General features: G+C 45.7%; 1 protein-coding gene across 2 annotated transcripts; it reads right to left on the reverse strand.

Annotated features, from left to right (window-relative positions):
• Positions 1-1964: 1964 nt before the first annotated feature.
• Positions 1965-16336, reverse strand: Echdc2 (enoyl-CoA hydratase domain containing 2). Of its 2 annotated transcripts, XM_034501598.2 has the most exons (10): positions 15873-16336; positions 12410-12477; positions 12244-12331; positions 9484-9570; positions 8656-8748; positions 7797-7853; positions 7487-7674; positions 4640-4690; positions 3004-3051; positions 1965-2467 (listed from the first exon to the last, which is right to left on the reverse strand). In XM_034501598.2, exons 1-10 carry the CDS (start codon positions 15997-15999, stop codon positions 2390-2392), a joined length of 885 nt encoding a protein of 294 aa, XP_034357489.1. In that variant the 5' UTR covers positions 16000-16336; the 3' UTR covers positions 1965-2389. The 2 variants fall into 2 exon arrangements, with proteins under 2 accessions (XP_034357489.1, XP_076790621.1); XM_076934506.1 differs by lacking the exons at positions 12244-12331; positions 12410-12477; positions 15873-16336 and adding an exon at positions 11969-12099.
• Positions 16337-22623: the final 6287 nt, after the last annotated feature.

A 22623-nucleotide genomic window follows, 5' to 3' on the forward strand; every position in this document is an offset into this window, starting at 1 on the left:
CAACCAGCCCTGGCAGTAATGAACACCATCTGTAGTTTGTGTCCTGCAAAACTGTTCTGAGGAAAGAGTATACTTTCCTTTCCTTGTTGAGAAGTATTTTTCATTCAGTTAGGTTTTGAAGAATGAAAGTAAATAATATATTCCTCTTTGGATATTAGAGGGCTTTTTTTCTTTAGAGTCTCTCTCTGTGTGTGTGTGGGGAGAGAGAGAGAGAGAGAGAGAGAGAGAGAGAGAGAGAGAGAGAGAGAGAGAGAATGAGAATATGAGAATGTGTATATATGTGTTTGGGCACCATGTGTGTGACCTGGTGTCCACCAAGGCAGTGGATCTACTAGAACTGGAGTTAGGATGGCTGGGAACCACACCACATAGATTACAAGCAGCTGGGAGCCATGCTTGGGTCCGCTAGTTAAGAGTAGCAAGCACTGCTGGGCAGTGGTGGCACACGCCTTTAATCCCAGCACTTGGGAGGCAGAGGCAGATTTCTGAGTAGGCCAGCCTGGTCTACAGAGTGAGTTCCAGGACAGTCAGGGCTATACAGAAAAAATTCTGTCTCGAACCCCCCCCCCCAAAAAAAAAAGTAGCAAGCACTGTTACTCACTTACTCTTACCCATCTTGAAGTGTTTATAAAAAAGATAAAGAGAGTATGTTCTGTGGGTGTGTGGAGAGGTATGGGAAGGGAATGTCTCAGCGGGGATAAGACTAAGAGAGAGAGGAGGGGACAAGCAGCCCCTTTTATAGTGGACCAGGCCTACCTGGAACTGTGGGGAGGAGCATACCTTGCTGTTGCCAGGTAACTGTGGAGGTGGAGTTTAGACAGAATACTAACACATCTTGCTTGCCAAGTCTCTTAACTGGAGGGCCTTAAGCCATTCTTTGAGTATCAGTTGAGGAAGAAACTCATTCTTAGCTATTCTAAGCCACAGATGACTGTAGTTCTAAACTACAGTCTCAGCCATGAGAAGGACCAGGTGGAAGGATCTGAAGTTAAGCCAGCCTTGGCTACATCACCTTGCTTCAGCTCTTTACTGTCTTAGATAAGCAGAACTTATGCCATATCCATGACTTGCACTTTTAAGAAACCTCTGCTACATGTTTGTGACCATAGGGACAATGTATTCCCTTTGCTAGTGGAAAGGTGTGAATGGGAGTATCTGGGGCAGTGCATCTGTTGGCATTTCATCTAGGCTCTGCCCCACAGTTACCTGGCAATAGCCAGGTGTGCCTGACTCACTATAAAAGGGGCTGCTTGCCCCCTCCTCTTGCTCTTACCCTTTACCCTCTTCCCCTTCCTCCCCATTCCCCTCCCCTCTCTGTCTCCACGTGCTCATGGCTGACCTATACTCTATACTCTCTTACTCTCTCTGCTACCCCCTCAACTCCCTTCCCCATGCCCATGTAGAATAGAGTTCTACACTATGCCTGGCACCTCAGGGCGAACGGATGCCCCAGCATGGGCCCACAGAGGCACACCCCCCTTCCTCTGATACACCAAACATTCCTTCTCCCTCCTTTTTATAAATCACAACAGCATCTTTCTGTACCAGGTACTCCCTCCGGGATCCTCTGCTCACTTATCTACTAAGGCAAAGATCAGGAAGGTTGTGAGGATGGTGCTGACTCTAAGGCCTAGACTCTGTCTTTTTTTTTTTTTCAGGATATAGACAAAAGCTTGGTATGTGCTTATGTCCCAAGCTGTGGGAGAGGAGGCAGGCACTTAGGTATGGAGGTGTGAGGAGCTGACTCTATCCCATTTATTTTCCAAGCTTGTCACCTTCCAACTCACCTTTGCTTGTGCCTCTTCAGATGCCACTTGTCTTCCAGGCACCAAGTCCACTCTTGCCGGCCGGATTTCCTGTCCCTTCTCTCAGAGCTGCCAGCCTTTTGTCAGTGCTGCTGGAGGCTGCTGCAGTCTGCAGAAGGCATCTATTGCCCCCAGCCCCAACAGCTCCAGTACAAGCTATCAGGTGCAGCATGTTTATTGAACACAAGGATTTTAAGTCATCAGAAATGATCATAAGCTACAAAAAGATCAAAAGATACAAAAGCTGAGTTCTAGAGAGGTTAAATGATTTGTCCAGAATTCCCCCTGAGTTACCTATAGAGAGCTGGAATCTGAGTAAAACCTGGCTGGATTTACTTTGTGAGAGGAAGATGTCCTCACTGTTCATCCATGATGATCAGTTGTTTATTTGAGTGCAGAGAACCCAGCAGTCCAGATGAACGGTATGGAAGGTGGCAGTGGGTGGCATGGCCAGCACCTTGGTTCTAGGCATCATACCAATCACAATGTCTGTCGTCCTTGTGAAGAAACTGAAGAGAGCTAGCCTGCTGCAAACTTTTCCTCTGGATCCTGGGCTTTATGGTGTGTGCTTAAAGTTAGCTAGATCACTTGCCCACAAATTTGGGGGGTCGTTTCTCCCTGAAGGCTGCCATTCCTTCCAGCCTGTCCTGGGTTGGGATGTTCTGCAAAGATTCAATGAATATTAGTTTGGGAGGAATAGGACCAGAGGCCCCAAAAGGCCATTGTGTAAGTGAATCAACCTGTGACAACATCTGGGCCATGCAGAGCCTCAGAGACTGCTATCTCAGGAAGACCAGCCTCTAGCAGTGTGCAGTCAATACTGGCCTCTGCAGAGCTCAGCTCTGAGAAGTTAGAACAGGATCTGGGGAATTCAGGATGTCACTGGGTTCTGTTCACAAGTCTCCTTGTTCTCCTTGCTTAGAATTTGTTTTTGATGGAAAGCAGTTTAAGCAGAACAGAATGCTCTCAGGGCTTTCTGCATGTTCTAACCACGCCTTAGTATACCAGCTTCAGTTTAGCCCCTGAAGGAGGCAGCTGGTTCTGGGCAGCAAAAGCCACTTTTTCACTCTGTGAAGCATCCATGTGTTCTATGATTCTCTGGCTACCAAATGATTAAGGAGAGTCTCCAGGTGAAGAGAGACCTGATTTCCTTGGAGCTACTCAGGTTAGTGTGCACAAACGAACAGTAGTTATATACCTGGTCATAGCACATCTGTTCAATGGCCATCCCTGATGCAATGTCCACCTGCAAAAACATAATCCCTGAGTCAATATGACTTTGTCTAACCACATCCACACAGAAGAGCTGGTCTACCCTACTGTCTCTACCAGTCTGAACAGAAATGATTGCTACTTAGTAACTGATAAAGGATGCTGAGAGAAGGGTTGGGAGAGGCGTGTGTGATATGGTTATTAGGTAAAGGTGGCTTCTTTTAGATACAGAAACATGAGCTACATGTTTCAGCCAGTGTCTCTTCCTCCTAACTGTCTGGCAGTGCCTTTGTCACTGGAAGGATGGATGGTCTTTGACAGGACTTAGAAATGAGGTTCCAGTCTTTATGACACTGGCATAGTCACTAGTAAGCATGGTTCAAAACTTATTTTCCAAAATATGTGCTTGTATCTGTTAATACATAGTAGAAGAGTGGTGTAATCTAACCAGGGTCTTGGGTTCTTTACTTCCTGGTTACCATCTTGCCATTCCTAATCAAATCAATCCTCTTATGTACCTGTCTTTCTGCTTTAACTTTTCTCTAGAAATACCCTACCTTCCTCTGCTGCCATTCATGCATGCATGTTTGCACATGTGCACATACCCCACATGTGAACATAGGGAATGTGAGTTCTGGGATTATAGGTGCCATCATCCACTAATCTTCAGCTCAAGCAAACATTCTTTGTTATTTTTCAAGATGGGGTTTCTTTGCATAGCCCTAACTAGCCTTGAAATCCAAGATCTTACTGTCCCTGCCTACTGAGTGCTGGGATTAAAAGTGTGCCTATCCACATTATTTAATAGCACTCCTCAGTACAATAGTCACTACCTACATATGGCTACATAACAAATTGTTCATTGGTATGAGAAAGAAACCACTTTACCAGGTCAGCCTTCTGCCTCCGTCTCCTAGACATGTGCTATCTAATACAAAAGTGGGATGTGATATGAAGGTGATCTGGTGTGACCTCTATCACCCCATTGATTGCCAGGGTTGATCTAGCTGGCTAACCGATGTCCCCTTCCTCCCTCACCACTTTATATGTACCCCTCCTGAAGCTGGGAGCTTGGCCAGAGGATGGATGATCTTCCCCGAAAAGAGTAGCTCTCAAATATCAAAAGTGAGCAGTAATTGAGCTGGGATTGAAGTCTGGGCCTTGGGCTGGCCAGGCAAACCTTGAGCTAGTCCCCTATACTGGCTGTTTTACGGAGAATACCATTAATGCCATGTAAGCAGCAGACTACTTCATCTCTGCATCTCAGTTCATCTCAGGTCTGGTGCAGCATGCAGAAAAGAATTGACAGATAAACTAATGTCCTGAGACCTGCCCTTGTGTTATATAACTAGCCACCAGCCCAAATGCAGGTACATGGGCCGAGGACCACACAGACCTGCTTTTACTGCTCTTTATGTGGTCTTGCCTTTCAACCCCGTTTCTCCTCTATGCAGAAGGGATGGAATGCACTTCCCACTGAGCTGAGGTGCATGCACACCAAAACCTCACTCCAGGAGTGTTAGGAGAGTCCGTTTTTGACTCTGTCTTTACAGCTGCATGGTAGAAATATACTATATCCTAACCAATGACTGACATAAAAATCCTGACCAGTAGAATGTTACCTCCATCCCTCGATCGATGGCAACCTTGCCCAGGCGCACAGCAATGGGAGCCTAGAGAGAAAACATCCAGGGAAGCTTGAACTGAAGAAATAAATGTATAGCTCTTACAAAAGAAGGTACAGGGCTGAGTCTGGGTCCAGCGTTCCCACTGATAAGGATTATTTTTGTGCTGCTCATGCTTCTACCTCTTAAAGCTTCCTCCCTGAAGTTGTCTTTCAGCCTATTCTTCCAACATGTCCTACATATTACAACCTGCAAAGCATACCTGTCTTTGGTGCTGGACATTAAACTCAGAGCTTCGCCTAAGCTAGGAAAGTGTTCTCCTACAGCCTTAGACCCACAGTGGGCCCCTGACTTCTGAGCACACACTCACAGACAAGACCTTGCTGAGTTGCTGAGGCCTGTCTTTCCCCTGTGGTCCTTGGCCTCAGATTGTAGGACGTATGCCACGTGGTCACAGTGTGCCTATGGAAAATACCTTCTACTGATGCAAAGTAGAGGCTCATGGGTTTGAAGCAATGGGCCACATGTATTCAGTTAGTCACCCAGTCACCTCCCCATTGTTGTTCCTTCCCACCCGTGTCTCATCCTAGCAAGTGCTAGTGTTTGGGTTTATTTTATACCTTTGTTGTCTCTTTGTTCTATTTGGTTTGTTTGCCATGAGGGATAGCCAACTTAAGTAAAAACTTAAAGTCCCCCAGGACAACACCTAGGAGGTAGAGCCAGGAAGATGAATTTCAGGCCACATGAGACCCAAGCTCAAAACTCGTGCAAAAATTTTAAAAATTGTTAAAAATACATGAACATGAGCATGTTTCTGGCCGTGCAAATATATTAAAATTAGAAACACAGTAGACAAAATTTCAGATGTTACCTGGGAACGAGTAGTGTGTCAGTGTGGCCTGAGTATGTCAACTCCATTTTTATTCACAAAGTATCAACTAGTATTGTGGCACACAAAGGTTATCTTTGCCTTACTTTAGAGACCAGGTCTCATTATGTAGCTCTGGCTAGCCTGGAACTTGCTGTGTAAACCAGATGGGCCTGTCAGGTTTAAAGGTGTGTTATCATTCCTGGCTTTTATTTTTGGTGGTGCTAAAGGATTGGACCTAGCTAGTCTAGATGGGAGTCACATTCCCCCATCCTTCCTTTAGCTACTTTAGAAGCTCCAGAGTGCCTGTAACTCTAGGATAATGCCATTGTTTCATACTTCATTATTTGGAGATCTGAATCAGTTTACTCAAGAGCTAATACTCAGCCTCCATGTCTGGCTGGCTTGCTAACCTGGCTTCCTCTGTGGAGTCACTCTCTTGGTCATTCTGATTTCTGTATGAGCTCAGATACTTTCCACTTATAGACTGTCCCTTGCCAAAGAAAACAACACAGAAAATTGGTGTGAAACAATTTAAGAAACTGAAGAAGTTCTGTGGAAAAAACAAATTGTTTGCAGGTCTGGAAACTTAAAGACAGTATCTTAGTAGGACAGGCTGCTTTTGAACTCAAAGAAATCCTCTTATCCCAACCTTCTGAGTGCTAGGATTATAGTTCGCTGCCACAACTGGTTTTGAATGTAATCTTTTGTTTTGTTTTTTGAGACAAGTTCTCTCTGTGTAGTCCTGGCCAGAAACTCACAGAAATTCATCTGCTTCCATCTCCCAAGTGCTGCCACCATTCCCAGCTCAAATGGTAAACTTAACATTAAGCTGATGTATGGCTAATGTTTTTGTAAGTTTATATTTTGACTGTTTTGTTACATTTTAAAATGTTTTGGAATATTATTTGACCTCAAAGGTATTAAAGTTTTGTACATATTCTACTTATGAGTGTCTGTGTGTTTGTATGTATGCATACCTGTGTTGGTGTGTGAAGATGACCTCAGCCTAAAATTTCGTCCTTGGGGATGCTGGTCCACATGTTTTGAGACATGGTCTTTCCTTGGTTCCCCAATTTAGTTTAAGGTGGCAGGTCTCCAAAGCCCTGGCTTTTGGGGGGCGGGGGGGGGCTTGAACTCAGATTCTCATGCCTGGGAAGCAAACCTCCCTAGTCACATATTCTGTAGTCTTGAAATAAGTCTTATTGTAATTCAATGCCACGGGCACTGGAGACCTTGGAGGTCAGTTGCTTTACACCTTGAGAGCTCTCAACTCTGCCTCCTGCTCCAGCTGCTTTTGTGAAAAGCCAGCAGGCCTCAGGGTCTCAGAGACCCAAGTCAGCTAGATCCTTGAGCAGTCTAACCTGTTCAGCAAGCAGTTTAATCTTGTGAGATCACCCCAGAACTCATGCAGATAGCCCAGGCTAGCCTTTAACTCACTAGCTAAGGATCAGCGCTAGCTTAGCATGCATGAAGTCCTCTCTACTGACTCCTAGTCCTTCCTTAAGGATTTTTAAAAAAAGAGTTCATGCATGTCCTGAATATTTCAAGAAACAACCACCATACAGTATGGTAGGAAAGGTAACTGTAGCAGGATATCTAGTTTTCCAGTCCTTGGGGATACACTATCACATGCACCTCTTGGCATTTGAAAGGTATCTAGTGTGGATGAGGGACTGTTTGGATCAGTTTGAGAAACTTCACCCTGCCACCATGCTCCATACAAGAGATGAAGGTAGCTATCACAATTACTGGATACTGTAGCTTTGATGGCTTGACACCCATTAGATTCCAATCCTCAATTCACTTTGTGTTTTAATTTAGAATTAAAGTTGGTGGTAGATAACAGAATAGGTGCCAAAACTCTAGGGGGTTATGTTTTATGTCTTTGGGTATGTGGATCTTATGCAGCTCCAGGAAACATCTGGCCCCCGGGCCTCCCATCCCTCCTTTCTGTGCCCCAGCTATCACCATACCTGGGGCAGGATCTCCTGTGCCAGGGCCAGGGCCCGTTGGTAGGCAGCGTTACCCTCCTCATTCTGAGCCACAGCATGATTTACCAGGCCCAACTCATGAGCCTGTGCCCCATTCAGTCTCCGGCCTGTGAAGATGAGCTCCTTCGCTAGGGCCACACCCAGGCAGCGGGGCAGCCTCTGAGTCCCTCCTGCCAGTGTGGAGAGAAGAGCAGGGAGTCAGGTAGAGAGAGAGACAGATCTAGAGAAGCTCATCTTGGGAAAGGTCAGGACAGAAGGACGGAAAGACGGTCATAGAGTCAGGTGAAGTTACCTGCTCCTGGGAGAAGTCCTCGAGTGGTCTCAATTAGCCCCATGACAGCCGAGGAAGCTGTATAAACAGAACAGAATGAAGCTGCTCCCTACCTATCCTCCGTTACTACGAGTCCACAGCTGTCTCTCCAGCTACTTCTTCATGGTCTGGCCATGCTCAGGAAGAATCCTAGGCCAAGTTGGGAGGCCCAGGCCAGCAACCACTACCCCAGCTGCTGCAGCAGTGACTCACCAGGTTTTCCCTTCCTGAGCATCCATGATGGGAAATGACTGCCCTTCTGCCCATGACAGACAGGCTAGGGAACAAAAACTACATGCCTGGATATATATTTTAATATTTCTGGGTTTGAAAGAGAAGGTGGGCACAGTAGTGATACTGTCTACCTCTAAAAAGGACTGTCCCAGCAAAAAGTGACCAATGACCTTTGTTATCCTTCACTACTTAGGGCTCAACTGTAATCACAAGCCTAATGGGTATCACAAACCAGATGACACTGTCCAGTGACTTCTGCAGTGAGCTGGGATAGTGAGACAGTCCTCATGCCTCACCTTGGTTTAGCTCAAATACTCTGACTTGGCCAGACCTAGATGGTCAAACTCCCTAACTTTATCCTCTTTGGTTTCCCCTCCTTCTGCTCCCTGGTCAGTTATGGCTCAGGGGTTTTGAAACCTTTCCTGGATGAGGAAAGCAGCTCTCACAGGCATGGTATGACAGCAGTGGGTGGTGAAGCAGCTTCGACAGCCACCTCTGTGTCTCCTATGCTTGCCTCAGCTTGTGATGGCTGACCTGACAGAAACTTGATTTTCACAGCTTGGCTTGCTTGTCCCGTCTCATCCTCCCATCTCCCCCTACCAAGTACCTGCTATTCGGAGGTCACAGGCCAGGGCAAGTTCCAAGCCCCCACCTAAGGCAAATCCGTCCATGGCTGCAATGGTGGGAGCTGGGAAGGCTGCTGTGGAGACAAAGACTGGGATTCAGCCTGCAAAGGCTAGCAGGTCCAGGACAGAGGCCAAGGCTGGTAGCCTAGAGGGTCTTGTAGATTCCAAGATTAGGGAAACTCACATGTTACCTCAGCCAGGTTATCTGGGAAGGAAACTTTTTTCCAATAAGGTAAATTTTGGGCCCAATCGGGGATTGGGTACAGGGAAGTGGGCTGGTGTCAGAAGGCCCACTCTCTTGCTGGGGGACCTGCCTTCCTGTGTGCCAAGCCCTGAGCAAGGGTGCCAGCATGCATTGAAGGCCTTAAAGGGTGGCTGCACAATCAGGTAGCAATAGGAACAGCCATTGTCAAAGCCTGAAGGTCTGTTTCGTGAACTTGGCTGCTCTTGAGTTACTGGACAGGAGGTTACTAGGCACATGGCTAAAGAGCTAAGGTTACTTCTCTAATAGAAATAGCTTTCAGCATGGTGGCATATGCACACCTGCAATTCCAGCAATGGAAGATGTCCAGCCTAGACTATCTAGGATGTCTAAAATAATAGTTTTTTTAAAAAGGAGTAAGAGAAGATATGTCCCTCCCCCTCCATGTAACACCTTGTACCCCTCATGAGAGAATCATCTGTGTCCCCATTGAGCTCATCAGAATGCTCTCTTTGGAGAAGGGGTGAGTCAGGCAGAGACAGTGCCAGCAGGGGGAGGGCTCCTAGCCCTCCATCCCACTCCGCCCAGCCCTCCATCCCACTCTCACCAATCTCACTCATCAGGCCTCGGAGCCGCTGGACAAAGGTCCCCACCTCCACAGCACTCATCTGCTCCCGCTCCTTCAGGTCCGCACCTGCAGAGGACAAGCTGCTGGTGGCTACTATGAAATGGCTTGTTAAAAATTCCCAGGAGCCAGCAAAGGAGATCTGAGTCAGGGAGGAAGGAAAGGAACCAGGAAATCCAGTCACAGGAGCCAGTGGGGTAAGCAGGTATCAGTGCAGAGAGGGGAAACCACAGCATCAAAATAAAGTGGGATTGCTTCAGAGTGAACATCCTTTGTACATCAAAGAACACTGTCAGGGGCTGGAGAGATGGCTCAGTGGTTAAGAACACTGACAGCTCTTCCAGAGGACCGGATTCAATTCCCAGCACCAGGTTGGTAGTTTACAGCCATCTGTAACTCCAATTCCAAAGGGTCTGACACCCTCTTCTGGATTCTTTGGACACTGCATGCATACATGCCACAAAACACCCATATACATAAATTAAGAATAAATCTTTAAAAAAAAACATAGAAAAAGAACACTGTCAAGAATATGAAGTGAAAACAATTTTCCTTTTTTTCCCCAGACACTCTCACACTGTGTAAGCCCTGGCTGTCCTAGAACCTACTATGTGGACCAAAGTAGCCTCAAACAGAGATCTGCCTGCCTCTGCAGAGTGCTGATATTAAAAGCATATGTCACCACACCTGGCCTTTAAACATTTCATTTTTATTTTAAATGGTGTGTGTTATATTTATGTGCATGTATGCAGAGGCCAGAGAAAGCAATAAATCTATTGAAACTGCAGTTTCAGATGGTTGCGAGCCATCTGTCTTGAGTGCCAGGACCTAAACTCAAGTCCTCTGTAATAGCACTAGAATTGAAAGACCCCCAAAGGGAGACCCCCACTCAAGTCTCAGGATGGCGCGCACCCAAGGACTCATGAGAGACCGGCTTGATGCAAGCAGTTTTAATGGTGGGGCTCCGGGTCGACCTGTATCTCTCGCAGGAGACAGAGGAGTCGATCTCAAAGCTCAAAAGCTTGGGGTTTTTATAGGCAAGGGTTGGGGGGAGCGGGAGATTTTTGCGTGGTTACATGTTTTACATTTTTGAACATCAGCAGGTTGTGTAAGCGGAGCAGGGCAGAGTACAGCTTCTGTGGACGGATGCTTATCTAGGCTAGTGGGACATCTGGTTAAACCTGAACTACGACTTTTTTGGAACACTGAGCAGGGGCCCCAAAAAAGTGGGAAGGGTGGAAGAACACCAGATGGACATGCTCGAGGCATATCTCTGTTCTTTCAAGGATGTTTTTGAATACTTTCTTTATCTTTCATGGCCAGCCAGTTCCTGGGATGATTTAACAGGCCTTTGTCCTGTAACTCCACATCCTCTGTGACTGATTAACTGGGCCCTGGCCTAATAGACCTGCTGATTGGCATTTTTAACTACTTAGGCCAGAGAATAATCAGAGGGACCTGTTATTCTTATTAGTCTTGGGCCTATTTTAAAATTTTCTTTTAGAATAAGAGTGGTCCTGATAGGCTCATATATTTGAATGCTCAGTCACTATGAAGTAGCACTATTTGAGAAGGATTAGGAGGTGTGGCCTTGGAGGCATTGTGGTGCTGCCAGCCTTCCTCCCTTACCCCTAAACCCCACTTTCCTTTTCCCTCTCTCTCTGCCTTCAGATCAGGATGTAGCTCTCAACTGTTTTTCCAGCACCACGCCTGCCTAAAACAAAAGCATATGCTCTTAATTACTGAGCCATCTTTCCAGCTCCAGTGAGGAAAGGCTTTCCACAAAAACAAGATCACAAGCCGGGGTGGTGGTGCACACGTTAATTCCAGCACTCAGAGGTAGAGCTATGAGGATCACCCTCTGCTACAAAGAGTTCAAGGCCAGTCTGGGCTACAGGAAAATGTCTCTTTAAAAAGAAAAAAAAAATAGTAAAAGTTAATGATTAATCCTATTTATCTTTTTATTGGTCTCAGAAGTGCTGGGAATATAGCACGTGTCATTGTGCTTAGCTAATTGTTTTTAAATTTTGTTTTGTCTTGTTTTTGAGACAGTGTTTCTCTATGTAACAGCCCCAACTGTCCTGGAACTCACTTTGTAGACCAGGCTGGCCCCTGGAACTCACTTTGTAGACTAGGCTGGCCCCTGGAACTCACTTTGTAGACTAGGCTGGCCCCTGGAACTCACTTTGTAGACCAGGCTGGCCTTGAACTCAGAAATCCAACTACCTCTGCCTCAAGCACTGGTAATAAAGGTGAATACCACCACACCTAGCCCATTAATTCCTTAAAGGGGTCAGTGGGGTCCAAGGGAGATGATAGCTAGGTTCTTCTTCTTCTTCTTTTTTTTCTTCTGTCTTATAGGCTTGGGGTGCATGTTTTTCTGACCTTTGGAACAAGTTTAAGGTGCCCTTGTGAGAGCCCGATTATGCAGGTTTGAGCATCTCTAGTGACAACGATTGACATTTACCTTGTGAGCATGTTGGGACTCAGTGTCTCCATTTCCTCCATAAAGGATCAGAAGGAAGCAAGGTAGAACAGAAAGAACATATATGGGTCAGAGAGTGCAAGTTCAAACTGAATCTTACTCTCTCCCTTCCTCACTAAGCTGTGTAAACCAAACTTGGCAAGGAACTTTACCTGCCTACGTCTTCAAGTGAGTTTATGTCTGTAAAATGGGAACTTATCCTATGCTAGAGCCCTAAGGTACCCTAATCCCTGAGGAGAGGGTGGCAGGGAACCCACCTGCACAGAACACACCCTTCACTGCACTTCTGAAGAGCAGGACTCGGACTTGCTGGTCTTCCCGAAGCTGGGCCAGAGCTTCCAGCAACTGTGGAGGACAGAGGACAAATACAGTCAGATACATCCTGGCCCATCCCTAGCCACACCGAGGTGTACCCTTACTCACCTCACTAACAAACACATTTCCCAAGGCATTGCGGGCATGAGGTCTGTTCATCAGAATCTCAGTGATTCCTGCAAGGGATGGGCATCTTTAAGTGACTGACAGGAAGCCTTGAGTGAGCTAGCTGTCAGTCACTGCTCAGAGCTAAGGCCTGGAGGCAGGATGCATGTGAGCTGCAGCCACACAATCAGGTCTCAGTTTTCCCAACCATTAAATAGAATAACCGGGGAAGGGGATAGAAGGCGTGTGGACCGTGAGGTAAAGTAACAAGAGAAAAGGACAACCAGCATGGCACGCAGACCCACAAACCCACTCATGTACATGCCTTTAATCATAGCTCCCACCCCCAACCACACATTTTCCTCTACAGAGTAATTAATATTCAGGCTAATCCTTCTATCCACCAGCCAGGATCAAGTAATCAACATGAAACAACCACCACCAGCACCTCACCATGGGCCCTGAACATGACAGCTCCCTCTCCTCAGCTTGTAGTAATCATCTTCATGGATCTTTTTCCAGAAAATTATTACTCTTAATATTATGTGAAGATGGGGTCTAAGTAACCCAGACAGGCCTCCAACATGCCTATGTAGCCAAGAAGGTAATCTTGAATGTCTGATGCTACTGCCTTTACCTTGTAAACACTGGGCTTACAGACAAGTGCCACCCCACCCAGTTTATGTGTAAGTACACTACCAACTGAGCAACTCAGTCCCAGAAAACTTATTAGAGATGGGGTCTCCAAAGTCTCCCTTGCACACCTGGAATTCACTATGTGGATCGGAGATTCATCCACTTGTCTCCAGTTTTTGTTGTTGTTTTGAGACAGTGTCTAATACAGCCCAGGGCAGTCTTCATAGACTGATTTCCTGCTTCTACCTACCAAATACTGGGCTTAAAGAGTACACCACTATGTCAGCAAAAGTCTTTTTTTGTTGTTGATTCAATTTTTTGTTTATTTGTTTGCTAGGTTGGTTAGTTGGTTGGTTTTTTTTGTTTGTTTGTTCATTTGTTTTCTAGACAGGGTTTCACTGTGTAACCTCGAAAGAGACCCAATCTTACAAATACTAATTCCAGAGGCTGTGGCTGCCAAGCCTGACAATTTAAGTTCATCCCTGGGACCCACATAATGAAGAATCAAAACCTTCAAGTTATCCTCTGACCTTCACACACTAAAAATACATGTTCCTGGCTTGTAGAAATCTCTTATTTTGGGGAGGGGACTAGTTAGCTCTTTGCTTACTAGTTTACACCTGGCTGCCCCAAGCCAGAGGTTACTTCAGGGTAAGTCCAGTTGTTCTGAACAGTCCACTTCAGGGTCTCTGTGGGAAAATGCCACTCCGGCATGAACTGATGTAACCATAGCTGCTGCTGAAGCCAACAGTTTCTGCTATGGATCTTCTCTTGTCAGAGCTGTCTCAGGCTATGCCTGCTGGAAACTTCAGCTCATTTCCCTGTGACCAAGTTTGCAGTTGCTAAGCAGACCCCTCTTCTCACTGCCCCTAGTGACCAGGAGGCGTAAAGCCTTACTAGAAAATTGCAGGCTTACTACTGGAAAGGGTGAAAGACAGGTTGGAATTCTTTTAAAATTTTCATTTTTTTGTGGGGTAGTGGTGGCAGATGCTTTTAATCCCAGCACTGAGGAGGCAGAGGCAGGGGAATCTCCAGGTTCCAGGCCAGCCTGGTCTACATATCGAATTCCAGGACAGCCAGGGCTACACAGAGAAACTGTCTCAAAAAACAAAACAAAGAACCCAAGGAGAAAACAAACAAACAAAAATTACATTTACTTACTATCTATTGTGTGTGTGTGTAGTGTATGGACATGCACATCCCATGTCCAATGTGTGGCAATAAGAAGACAACCTGAATGAGCTGGGTCTTTGTTTCCACCATGTAGATAGAACTCTGGATTAAGCTTGGATCATGTCAGGCTTGATGGCAAGGGCTTTCTCCCCAAGCCATCTTGGCAGCCTATTTGCAATGTTGTTGTTATTATACACAAGGTCTCACTATGTATTATTATTATTATTATTATTATTATTATTATTATTATTATTATTATACACAAGGTCTCACCATGTAGTCCTGGTTGGCCAAGAACCTGCTGTGTTAACCAGGCTGGCCTTGTACAATTGGAGATCCACCTGCCTCTGTCTCCCAAGTGCTGGCATTAATGGTATGTGCTACCACACCAAGCCCCATGATGCAAATCTTCATTCCCTCTTGCCCAGAGGCTTTAACCAGACTCCAGGGTGGGGGAATCCTTTCTCTTCCTATGTCCCCATAACTTTCCCTGACTATCTATTCTGCCTCAGTGAAACACTGGTGGTACTTTTTGTCTGTCAGAAATGATGTGCACAGAGGGTTATGTATGTATCGTTGGAAGGTAGTGCTTTAGATTTATTCAGAAAAACAGCTCTTTGAAATTTGGTGCAGGCCTCGAAGGGCTTTGAAAAGACGCTATAAAAAGCCCAGTGCAATGCCATCTGTGTAAGTTACAACTGATGCGAGGGGCCAGCAAGACCCCTTAGGGGGGCTGGAAAGAAGGCTCCACAGGTAAGAACACAGGCTTCCAGAGAATCTGGGTCCAAGTCCCAAAACTCATGTGGCTGTCCACAACGGTCTGTAACTCCAGTTCTGGGAATATAACATCCTCTTCTGGCCTCCACAGCCACTCATGTGATGCACAGACATAAAACGCGAGCAATGAACATAAGAAATTATTATTATTATTTTTTTAAATGTGCCCCGTGGCAAGTGCAACTATATACATTCAGTAATAAAAGAGGTTAAGATTCGGGCCGGTGGTGCACACCATTAATCCCAGTACTCAGGAGGCAAAGGCAAGTGGGTCTCTGTAAATTAGAGCCCCAGGACAGCCAGGGCTGTCACACAAAGAAACCGTGTCTTGGGGATAAAAAATAAAACAAACAAACAAACAAAAAAAAGAAGAACAAGAAGAAGCAAATAAACCTGACAGGAACAACACATCAAACTTGGGAACGGGGATGGGATGGGGTTGCACTGGAGAGAGGGATCCCCACGCAGCTAACGCACCCGAGGTCCAAACAAACACCCATGTGTCACAGCATATTTTTGTACAATAAAAGACCTTGCCGCCGCCGATGATTGTGAACTTTCCCCGTGTGTCCATAGACCCTATGGACCTGTCCCTCCCTCCCTCCTTGTCCCCTCAGGTCCAGCCAGATTGGCTCCGCCGCCTCTGCCGCTCCCGCCTTCCCGGATCATTGCCAAGGCTCTACGAGGAAAAAGTCCTGGCCAGCACTCTCGTCCCGATCTCCTGGCGCACAGCCCTGCTCCCAACTCTCCTCTCGGCTCCACACCTCCCCAGGCCTCCAAGAGCGTTTGGGGAGCTCCCTGTTTGCCCTCTTTGCGATCCAGTCCTCCAGCTGTCCCGCCTCAGTCTCCCCGCGTGTTGGGTCTCGGCGCACAACTTTACCTTGGTTGTGACCTGTCAGCGCCTGCACTTGGATTTCGGGTGTCCTCGAGTGGGAGGCACAGTCGCGGGCCCCCAGGGACATCCAGGGGCGCGGGAGGCGCAGCGCGCGGGGCAGGGCGCGTAGCATCGGGGAGCAGGCCGGCGCGGTGGGGCAGAGAACGGCGACCTCCTCGGCTGAGCTGAAAAGTTGAAGTTCCGGGGCGGGTGAGGTCTCGGCAAGGGCTCCACCTACGGGCGGAGAAAAAGGTGCGGCGGTCTGCAACCCTGCAGACCCCGAGGCCACTGGTGAGCGAAAGGCCAGCTCCTCCGTGAGGTCTGGGCATACTGCAGATTTCCTCGGAATACGCGGCTAGGAAGGTAGTGTCCAAAACCGAATGTGTGGTGTGCACCTTCTTCACGTGTACCCTCAGTTCGTGTCATTTCATTAGTCTGGACCCATTAACCAGGTCTCCATCCCACTCTTACACCAGAGGCGATCTCAGTTTGACTAAGTACTTTGGCTCACAGGAATTGGAACTGCCAGTTTCTGTCCTCCACCGTCCACCTAACCTACCTTTGCAGAGGCCTAGCAGGGGCCTGGTTGGGCAATCCAGGGTAAATCAATCAAGCAGTTGAGGTGAACAGTCAAGATATGGGTGCATCGCTAGGCCATCTAAGGGTAAAACTCAAGCCACTGATGTTTTTATGTGTGGGAGCAGAGGAAGAGGGGTGTCTCAGTTAAACAGTACCACAAATAGCCAGAGCCCAAGCCAGAGCCCATCTTAGCTACGTAATGATCTGAAGAACAGCCTGTGGCAAACAAAACAAAATAACACAGCAAACTATACACTCTATTTTCAAAGTGCTAAAAGGAAAAAAAAAAACTGTTTATCAAGAATCCCATGTTCAGTAAACTGAAGAAGCTGGGTGCTCTGATTTTAACCCCAGATCTCCAGGAGCTGAGGCAGGCAGAGTCCTCTGTGTTCAAAGCCAGCAGGGGGAACAGCCAGTCTACATATTGATTTTTGGGGTCAGCCAGGGCAAAGAGGAAGAGGAAGGAAGGAAGAAGAAAAAAGATCCTTGCAAAGTTACCAAAAGAGAACAGGAATCAGTCAGAATGAGTTGACTTGTCTGTCTTTATGTGTGTGCGGGTTTTGCCTGTGTACCACTTGTGCACCTGGTTTCCAGTGGAGGACAGAATACTGTCCTACCTTTTCTGAACTGGAAAGACAGATTGCTGTGAGTTTAAAGGCAACCAGGGTTATATAATCAAAACCTGTCTCAATTTTTAAAAAGTCTTTTAATCTAAAAAAATAATTTTATTTTTGTGCACTAGTGTTTTGCCTATGTGTGCCTGTGCACTGTGTGTTATCCTGGTGCCCCCAGAGCCACAGAGGTGTCACCTGAAATGAATTACAGATGTTTGTGAGCCACCACAGGAAGCTGGAAGTCGAATAAAGTTATCTTAGACCCAATTCAAATTCAAATTAGATGAACTTTTTGTTTGTTCTTATCAGTAGGAGGACAGGTAATCTTGGCGGCCACCCTACTGTGAGGTGCAGAAGTGGAGGTCAAAGGAGGTTTTAAGGGCAGACTTCAGAAAGATATGCATTACAAAGATCCATAGAACTCACAACTGGGCTGGAGAATTTTCCTTCCCTCCATTCTCTTTTCCTTCCAGATACACAGTAAGCAATAAAAGACCATTTTATCTCTCTCCCACAGGGCTAAGCAGATTTTACAGAAGCAAAGGCAGTGTGTTAATTCCTCACAACCCGTTGCCCTGTTCTTTCTGTTTGGTTTGGTTTTTCAAAGTAGGGTTCTCTGTGTCACCCTGGCTGTCCTGACTTTCAGGCTGTAGATCCTTGAACCTGGAGATCCTCCCATCTGACTTCCAAGTGGAGGGTTTAAAGGCATGCACCGCCATCGTCTGACTTCATTATCCTATTCTTACCACACCTGCAGGTCACCGGAATCTCTAGGGCATTCCAGAGCTAAAGGTCAACTGTCCTCAAGGAATGCCTGGCTCCACATAAAGTCTCTTTAGTCATAGCAGGGACCATGTAAGTTAATGGCTCAGGTCTGAGCACTCCAGTGAAAAACATGGTGTCATGTCCACATAAAACAAAACAAAACATCTCACCAGCTCACCAGCTCCTCCTTTTTCTTTTCTTTTCTTTCTTTCTTTCTTTCTTTTTTTTTTTTTTTTTTTTGACAGAGGCAGAGGGCAGGGGATGATAAAGGACAGAGAGAAAGGAGGTTTGATCATTGTGACAATGTTAGGAAAAAGAAATAGAAAGGTTTGATGGCCCCAGGTCTGTCTTTGGAGCCCTGAATGGTTCATGTGGGTGGAACATTTGAATAGAAAAAAAAGGGGGCAAATAGTGTGTACAATTGATGTCTCTTGGCCACACACGCACGCACACACGCACGAGAGGTCTGGCCAATCAACATCTCTGTTGTATTTCTTCAAAATGTTCCAAAGAATCCCTGTTGCTTAAGGGGAGAGATCAGCTGCTAGGACACACTGGGTGTAGTCTAACACAGCCTTGCCCTCACTGAGGGTGGTCTTCCTCGGTTTGCTGTTCCGGGAATTCAACTTGACTGAAGTTAAGATAAGGACTAATTTCAAAGGAAAAGATGTAACCAAGGTGATAACAGGGAGACAGATGTATCTTACACCCATTCCCGAATTGAAGAAAATATAAACATATACCAAAAACTGTTCACAATGGTTCCTGTACAGTGTCCTGGGTTTTCATTGGAATATAGTTATTTCATTAAGAAAAATGTTTCCTGGTGGTGGTGGCACACACCTTTGATCCCAGCACTTGAGAGGCAGAAGCAGGTGGATCTCTGAGTATGAGGCCAGCCTGGTCTACAGAGTGAGTTCCAGGACAGGCACACAGAGCTAAACAGAGAAATCATGTCTCTAAAGACCAAAGAAAGGAAAAGAAAGAAAGAAAGGAAAGAAAATGTTTTCTAAAGACAAAACAGAAAAAAATCACATAAATGGGAATATAAATGTTACAGGTATGAAATGTATTTTTGTTAAATAAGGTTGAAAAAGTAAAGAAATTCTTCAAATTGTTCAGTGGCAAATCAGTTTCATTTGAGGATAAAAGATTGTTTCAAATGGAAATAATAATGAGAAAAAAACCCAAAAGCTTAAGTATATTAGAGAAGGCATCAGTCAACAAGGCACAGCAATTATATGAGATAAATTATATGAGATAAAGAATAATGTGTTGGCATCTTGATCTAGGAAAAGGGAAGCTACTTAGGGATTGCCTCCATCAGATTGGCCGGTGGACATGTCTATGGGGCATTTTCTTTCTTTTTGAGACAGAGCATCAGGGTGTAGCCTTGGATATCCTGGAACTCACAGAGATTCCCTTATCTCTGCTTCCAAAGCGCTGGGATTAAAGGTGTGTGCCACCAAGGGGTGACCTGTATTTTCTTGAGTAATGACTGTTATGGGAGGGCACAGCCTACTGTGGGCGGTGCTATTCCTGAGCAGGTGATTCTGTGTTGCATAGGAAAGAAGCAGGCTGAACAAGAATGAACCAGTAAGCAGCATTCCTTCATGGTCTGTTCTGGAACTCAGATCCACCTGCCTCTGCCTCCAGAGTGCTGGGGGATTCCAGGCACGTGCCATCACATTATCTACACATTAGAAGGAAGCCACAAAAGCCATCAGTGGTACCTCTAGCACTGCAAATTAACCTTTGAATTGGAACAATAGAAATGACACAATAGTCTTAAAGGAGCCAAGTGTGTACAGGAACCTGAAGCGGCTAGTGGTGTCATTGGACTCTTAAGATCCAAAACCAGGGGACGTGTTCCCCCATGGAATTCGCTGCAATAACATGAGGTTTATTGATGATAAGATGACAACCAGTATATTGGGGTTCTCTTGCATGCAAGGAAGAAGAATCCCAAATTAAAGCTAAGGGCAGCTTATACAATTTTTACAGAATTTATGAGGGCAGTTATGCAATTACTTCTTAAACAATAACCATAAAGCCCAAACTCCAACAGCCTTTCCCAGGCCTGGTTGCTAAGTAACTCAAATTTGCACCTTATCTTTTTACAACAAAGAAGGTCAGTTTAAGTAACTTCTGTTTACCCAGGTTTACTATGTTACGGGCTCATAAACTCCTATCTTGGGTCTTCCAGGAATGTTTGTTTGAGTCTTTGGAATGTGCTTCTCCCCGAATGTGCCTTGGGGGCAGCTAATGTTTGACTCAATCTTAAGGATCTTTTAATTCTAAGTTCAAGCTGAGACCTGAAATTACACTCTTACAGTGTGAGACCCAAACTGGAGCTGCAGTTGTGGCGTGAGATCCCAGCTGGAATTGCAGTTGTGAGCTCCTTAACATGGTCCCAGAAATGAATGCAGGTGCAGGTCCTCTGAAAGAGCAGTAATCTCTTCAGTACTGAACCATCTCTCCAGCCCCCAGAATGCCCCAATTTTTTTTTTTTTTTTTTGGACAGGATCTCATTGTATAGCCCTGGCTGGTCTGAAACCCAGGCTGGCTTCAAACACAGAGATCTGCCTGACCGTGAATTTTGAGATTAAAGTATAGCTGGTCTTTGCTACTCTGTGGGTTCTTCTTTTTCCAATCTTTTATCCTCCCCTCCCCCATTTCATTAAACTAACACTAGATAGGGGAGAAACAAGGATAGAGGGGAGAGAGGAATTAGGAAAATCCCTGAATCTAATTTCTTTCCTTTTGTTTCTTCTTTGAGTTTGACTACTAATAAACTGCAACCATCAACAACTAACAACCACCCCACACCTCTCGGGACCCTAGCATTTATATACCCTCTGAAAAGTTCCCAGAATCCTACACCTCACACAGCTGGCAAAACCAGGCTTCTGCTAAAGCACAAGGCAAATCATAGTCAGCCAGTTACTTAGGATGATCCAAAGCAGCCCAACATCCCTACATCTGGGATTAAAACAAAGTCATATTCTTATAATATTTCTGTGGTTTTTTTTTAAAGAACTCCAAATTCCAGAATCCTCACTACACTAAAGGTGTGCACTGATATGTTCAGTTTAAGAAGGCAGCTTCTTGGGCTGGAGAGATGACTCAGTGGTTAAGAGCATTGACTGCTCTTCCAGAGGTCCTGAGTTCAATTCCCAACACCACATGGTGGCTCACAACCATCTGTAATGGGGTCTGATGCCCTCTTCTGGTGTGTCTGAAGAGAGCAATGGTGCACTCATATACATAAATAAATAAATCTTAAAATAAAAAGAAGAATCACATTTAAAAAAAAAAAAAGGCAGCTCTTGTGACATCCATGAGAAACCAGGGCACTGGAAAACAAGTGCCTCATAAAACAGGGCTTTGTCCTCTCTGCAAAAGGAGAGTGCTTGCTTAGCATGCAGAAAGCCTTGTTTCGGTCCTTGGTATGGCATAAACCTCACTATGGCATCCTTAGATGGTAGTACAGACCTATAATACAAGTTCTCAAGAGTTGGGAGCAGGAGGATCAGAAGCTGAACTCAAGGCCAGTCTGAGATATATGAGAACATCTCTTAAAATAAGATGAAACTACCTAACCAAGCATATCACATTTGGGAGCAAGCCACACAAAGAGAGCTGTCCTTGGGCAATTCGTGGTCATGGTTTTGCTGGCTCTCACCATTCAGAGGGATGTTGATTATTGTGATCATGTCACGCCTGTGTGGATCTAGTATTTTCAAACTGCTAGGATATTTGTGTCTTCTAGTATAAGGCTCTAGTGAGCCTGAGCTTACTGGAGAACCCCTGAGTGAGCCATGCAGAGATGTGAATTGACGCAAAAAGTAAGAGGAATTTTAATGATCTAATGCATTGAGATTGTCCTGCACCTGAAGGAGAGGTGGCAACTCAAGGCAGTCCATTTGGTCGGTTTTTATACAGTTTAAGGGGTGGACTAGAGAAACAGCAATTAGGCACAATATGATTGGCAGAACAGTGTGACTTTTAAACTGATTGGTCTTTAGGGAATGAGGTGGCAAGGACCTCCCTTGTCTGTAGGTGGCAAGGGTTGGTCCATCCTGCGGAATGTGTCTATATACTCTGGGCCTTCCCCAACCGTAGGTGGGTTCCCTTCCATGTGGTCTGAGGAATATTAATCATCCTCTCCTTTCCTCCTCTGACTGAAGAATGTTAATCTAGCAAGTGTCCCCTGACCAAGGAATGTTAATTAGCGTCTCCCATCCAGCGAGTGTCCCATGACCTCTGTAAAGTTCCAGAGCTTACCAGGCATGTTTCCCATCCAGCAAGTGTCCCATGACCTCTGTAAAGTTCCAGAGCTGACCAGGCATGTTAATTAGCCTCCCCATCAGGGAGGGACAAGTGTCCAAAGTTCCTCTTCAATATCAATCAGTTTTAATAAAAATTTATAGAGACAAAACCCAGAATGTTTACTTTTAAGGGTGGGAGAATATGGGGTTATTGTTATTGAGGTCTGGGAATTGCTGCACAAACCACTCAGACACTGATCTCAGTTAGGCAGGGCTGGTTTATTGATCACACACCCCAAGACTAATTGACCAGACTCAGGAGCTGACTATGGCCACAAATGTTTTCCGGGACCAGTTTTTAAAGGCAAAAGCCACAGTGAGCTTACACTGTGCAGATACAGGAAGCACTGCCCAGTGGTCAGCTCTGACTCAAGTTATTTTAGCTAGCTAGAAAGAACAGTTCTTACTGGCCTTTCTGATTGGTCCTAAATGGAGCTTATGGTGGAGCAATTTCTTTCTTTCTTTCTT

Source organism: Arvicanthis niloticus, chromosome 5 (assembly GCF_011762505.2).
Source record: "Arvicanthis niloticus isolate mArvNil1 chromosome 5, mArvNil1.pat.X, whole genome shotgun sequence".
Classification (NCBI taxonomy): Eukaryota; Metazoa; Chordata; class Mammalia; order Rodentia; family Muridae; genus Arvicanthis; species Arvicanthis niloticus.

Bases quoted from the DNA above. Each gene is read 5' to 3' on its own strand.
- Echdc2 (XM_034501598.2), bottom strand. From the start codon at position 15,999: ATGCTACGCGCCCTGCCCCGCGCGCTGCGCCTCCCGCGCCCCTGGATG. The intron at 8,749-9,483 runs GTGAGAGTGGGA...TTGTCTCCACAG, and splicing joins AGGCCTGATGAGTGAGATTG to CAGCCTTCCCAGCTCCCACC. The intron at 3,052-4,639 runs GTAACATTCTAC...ATGTTTTTGCAG, and splicing joins CCATCGATCGAGGGATGGAG to GTGGACATTGCATCAGGGAT.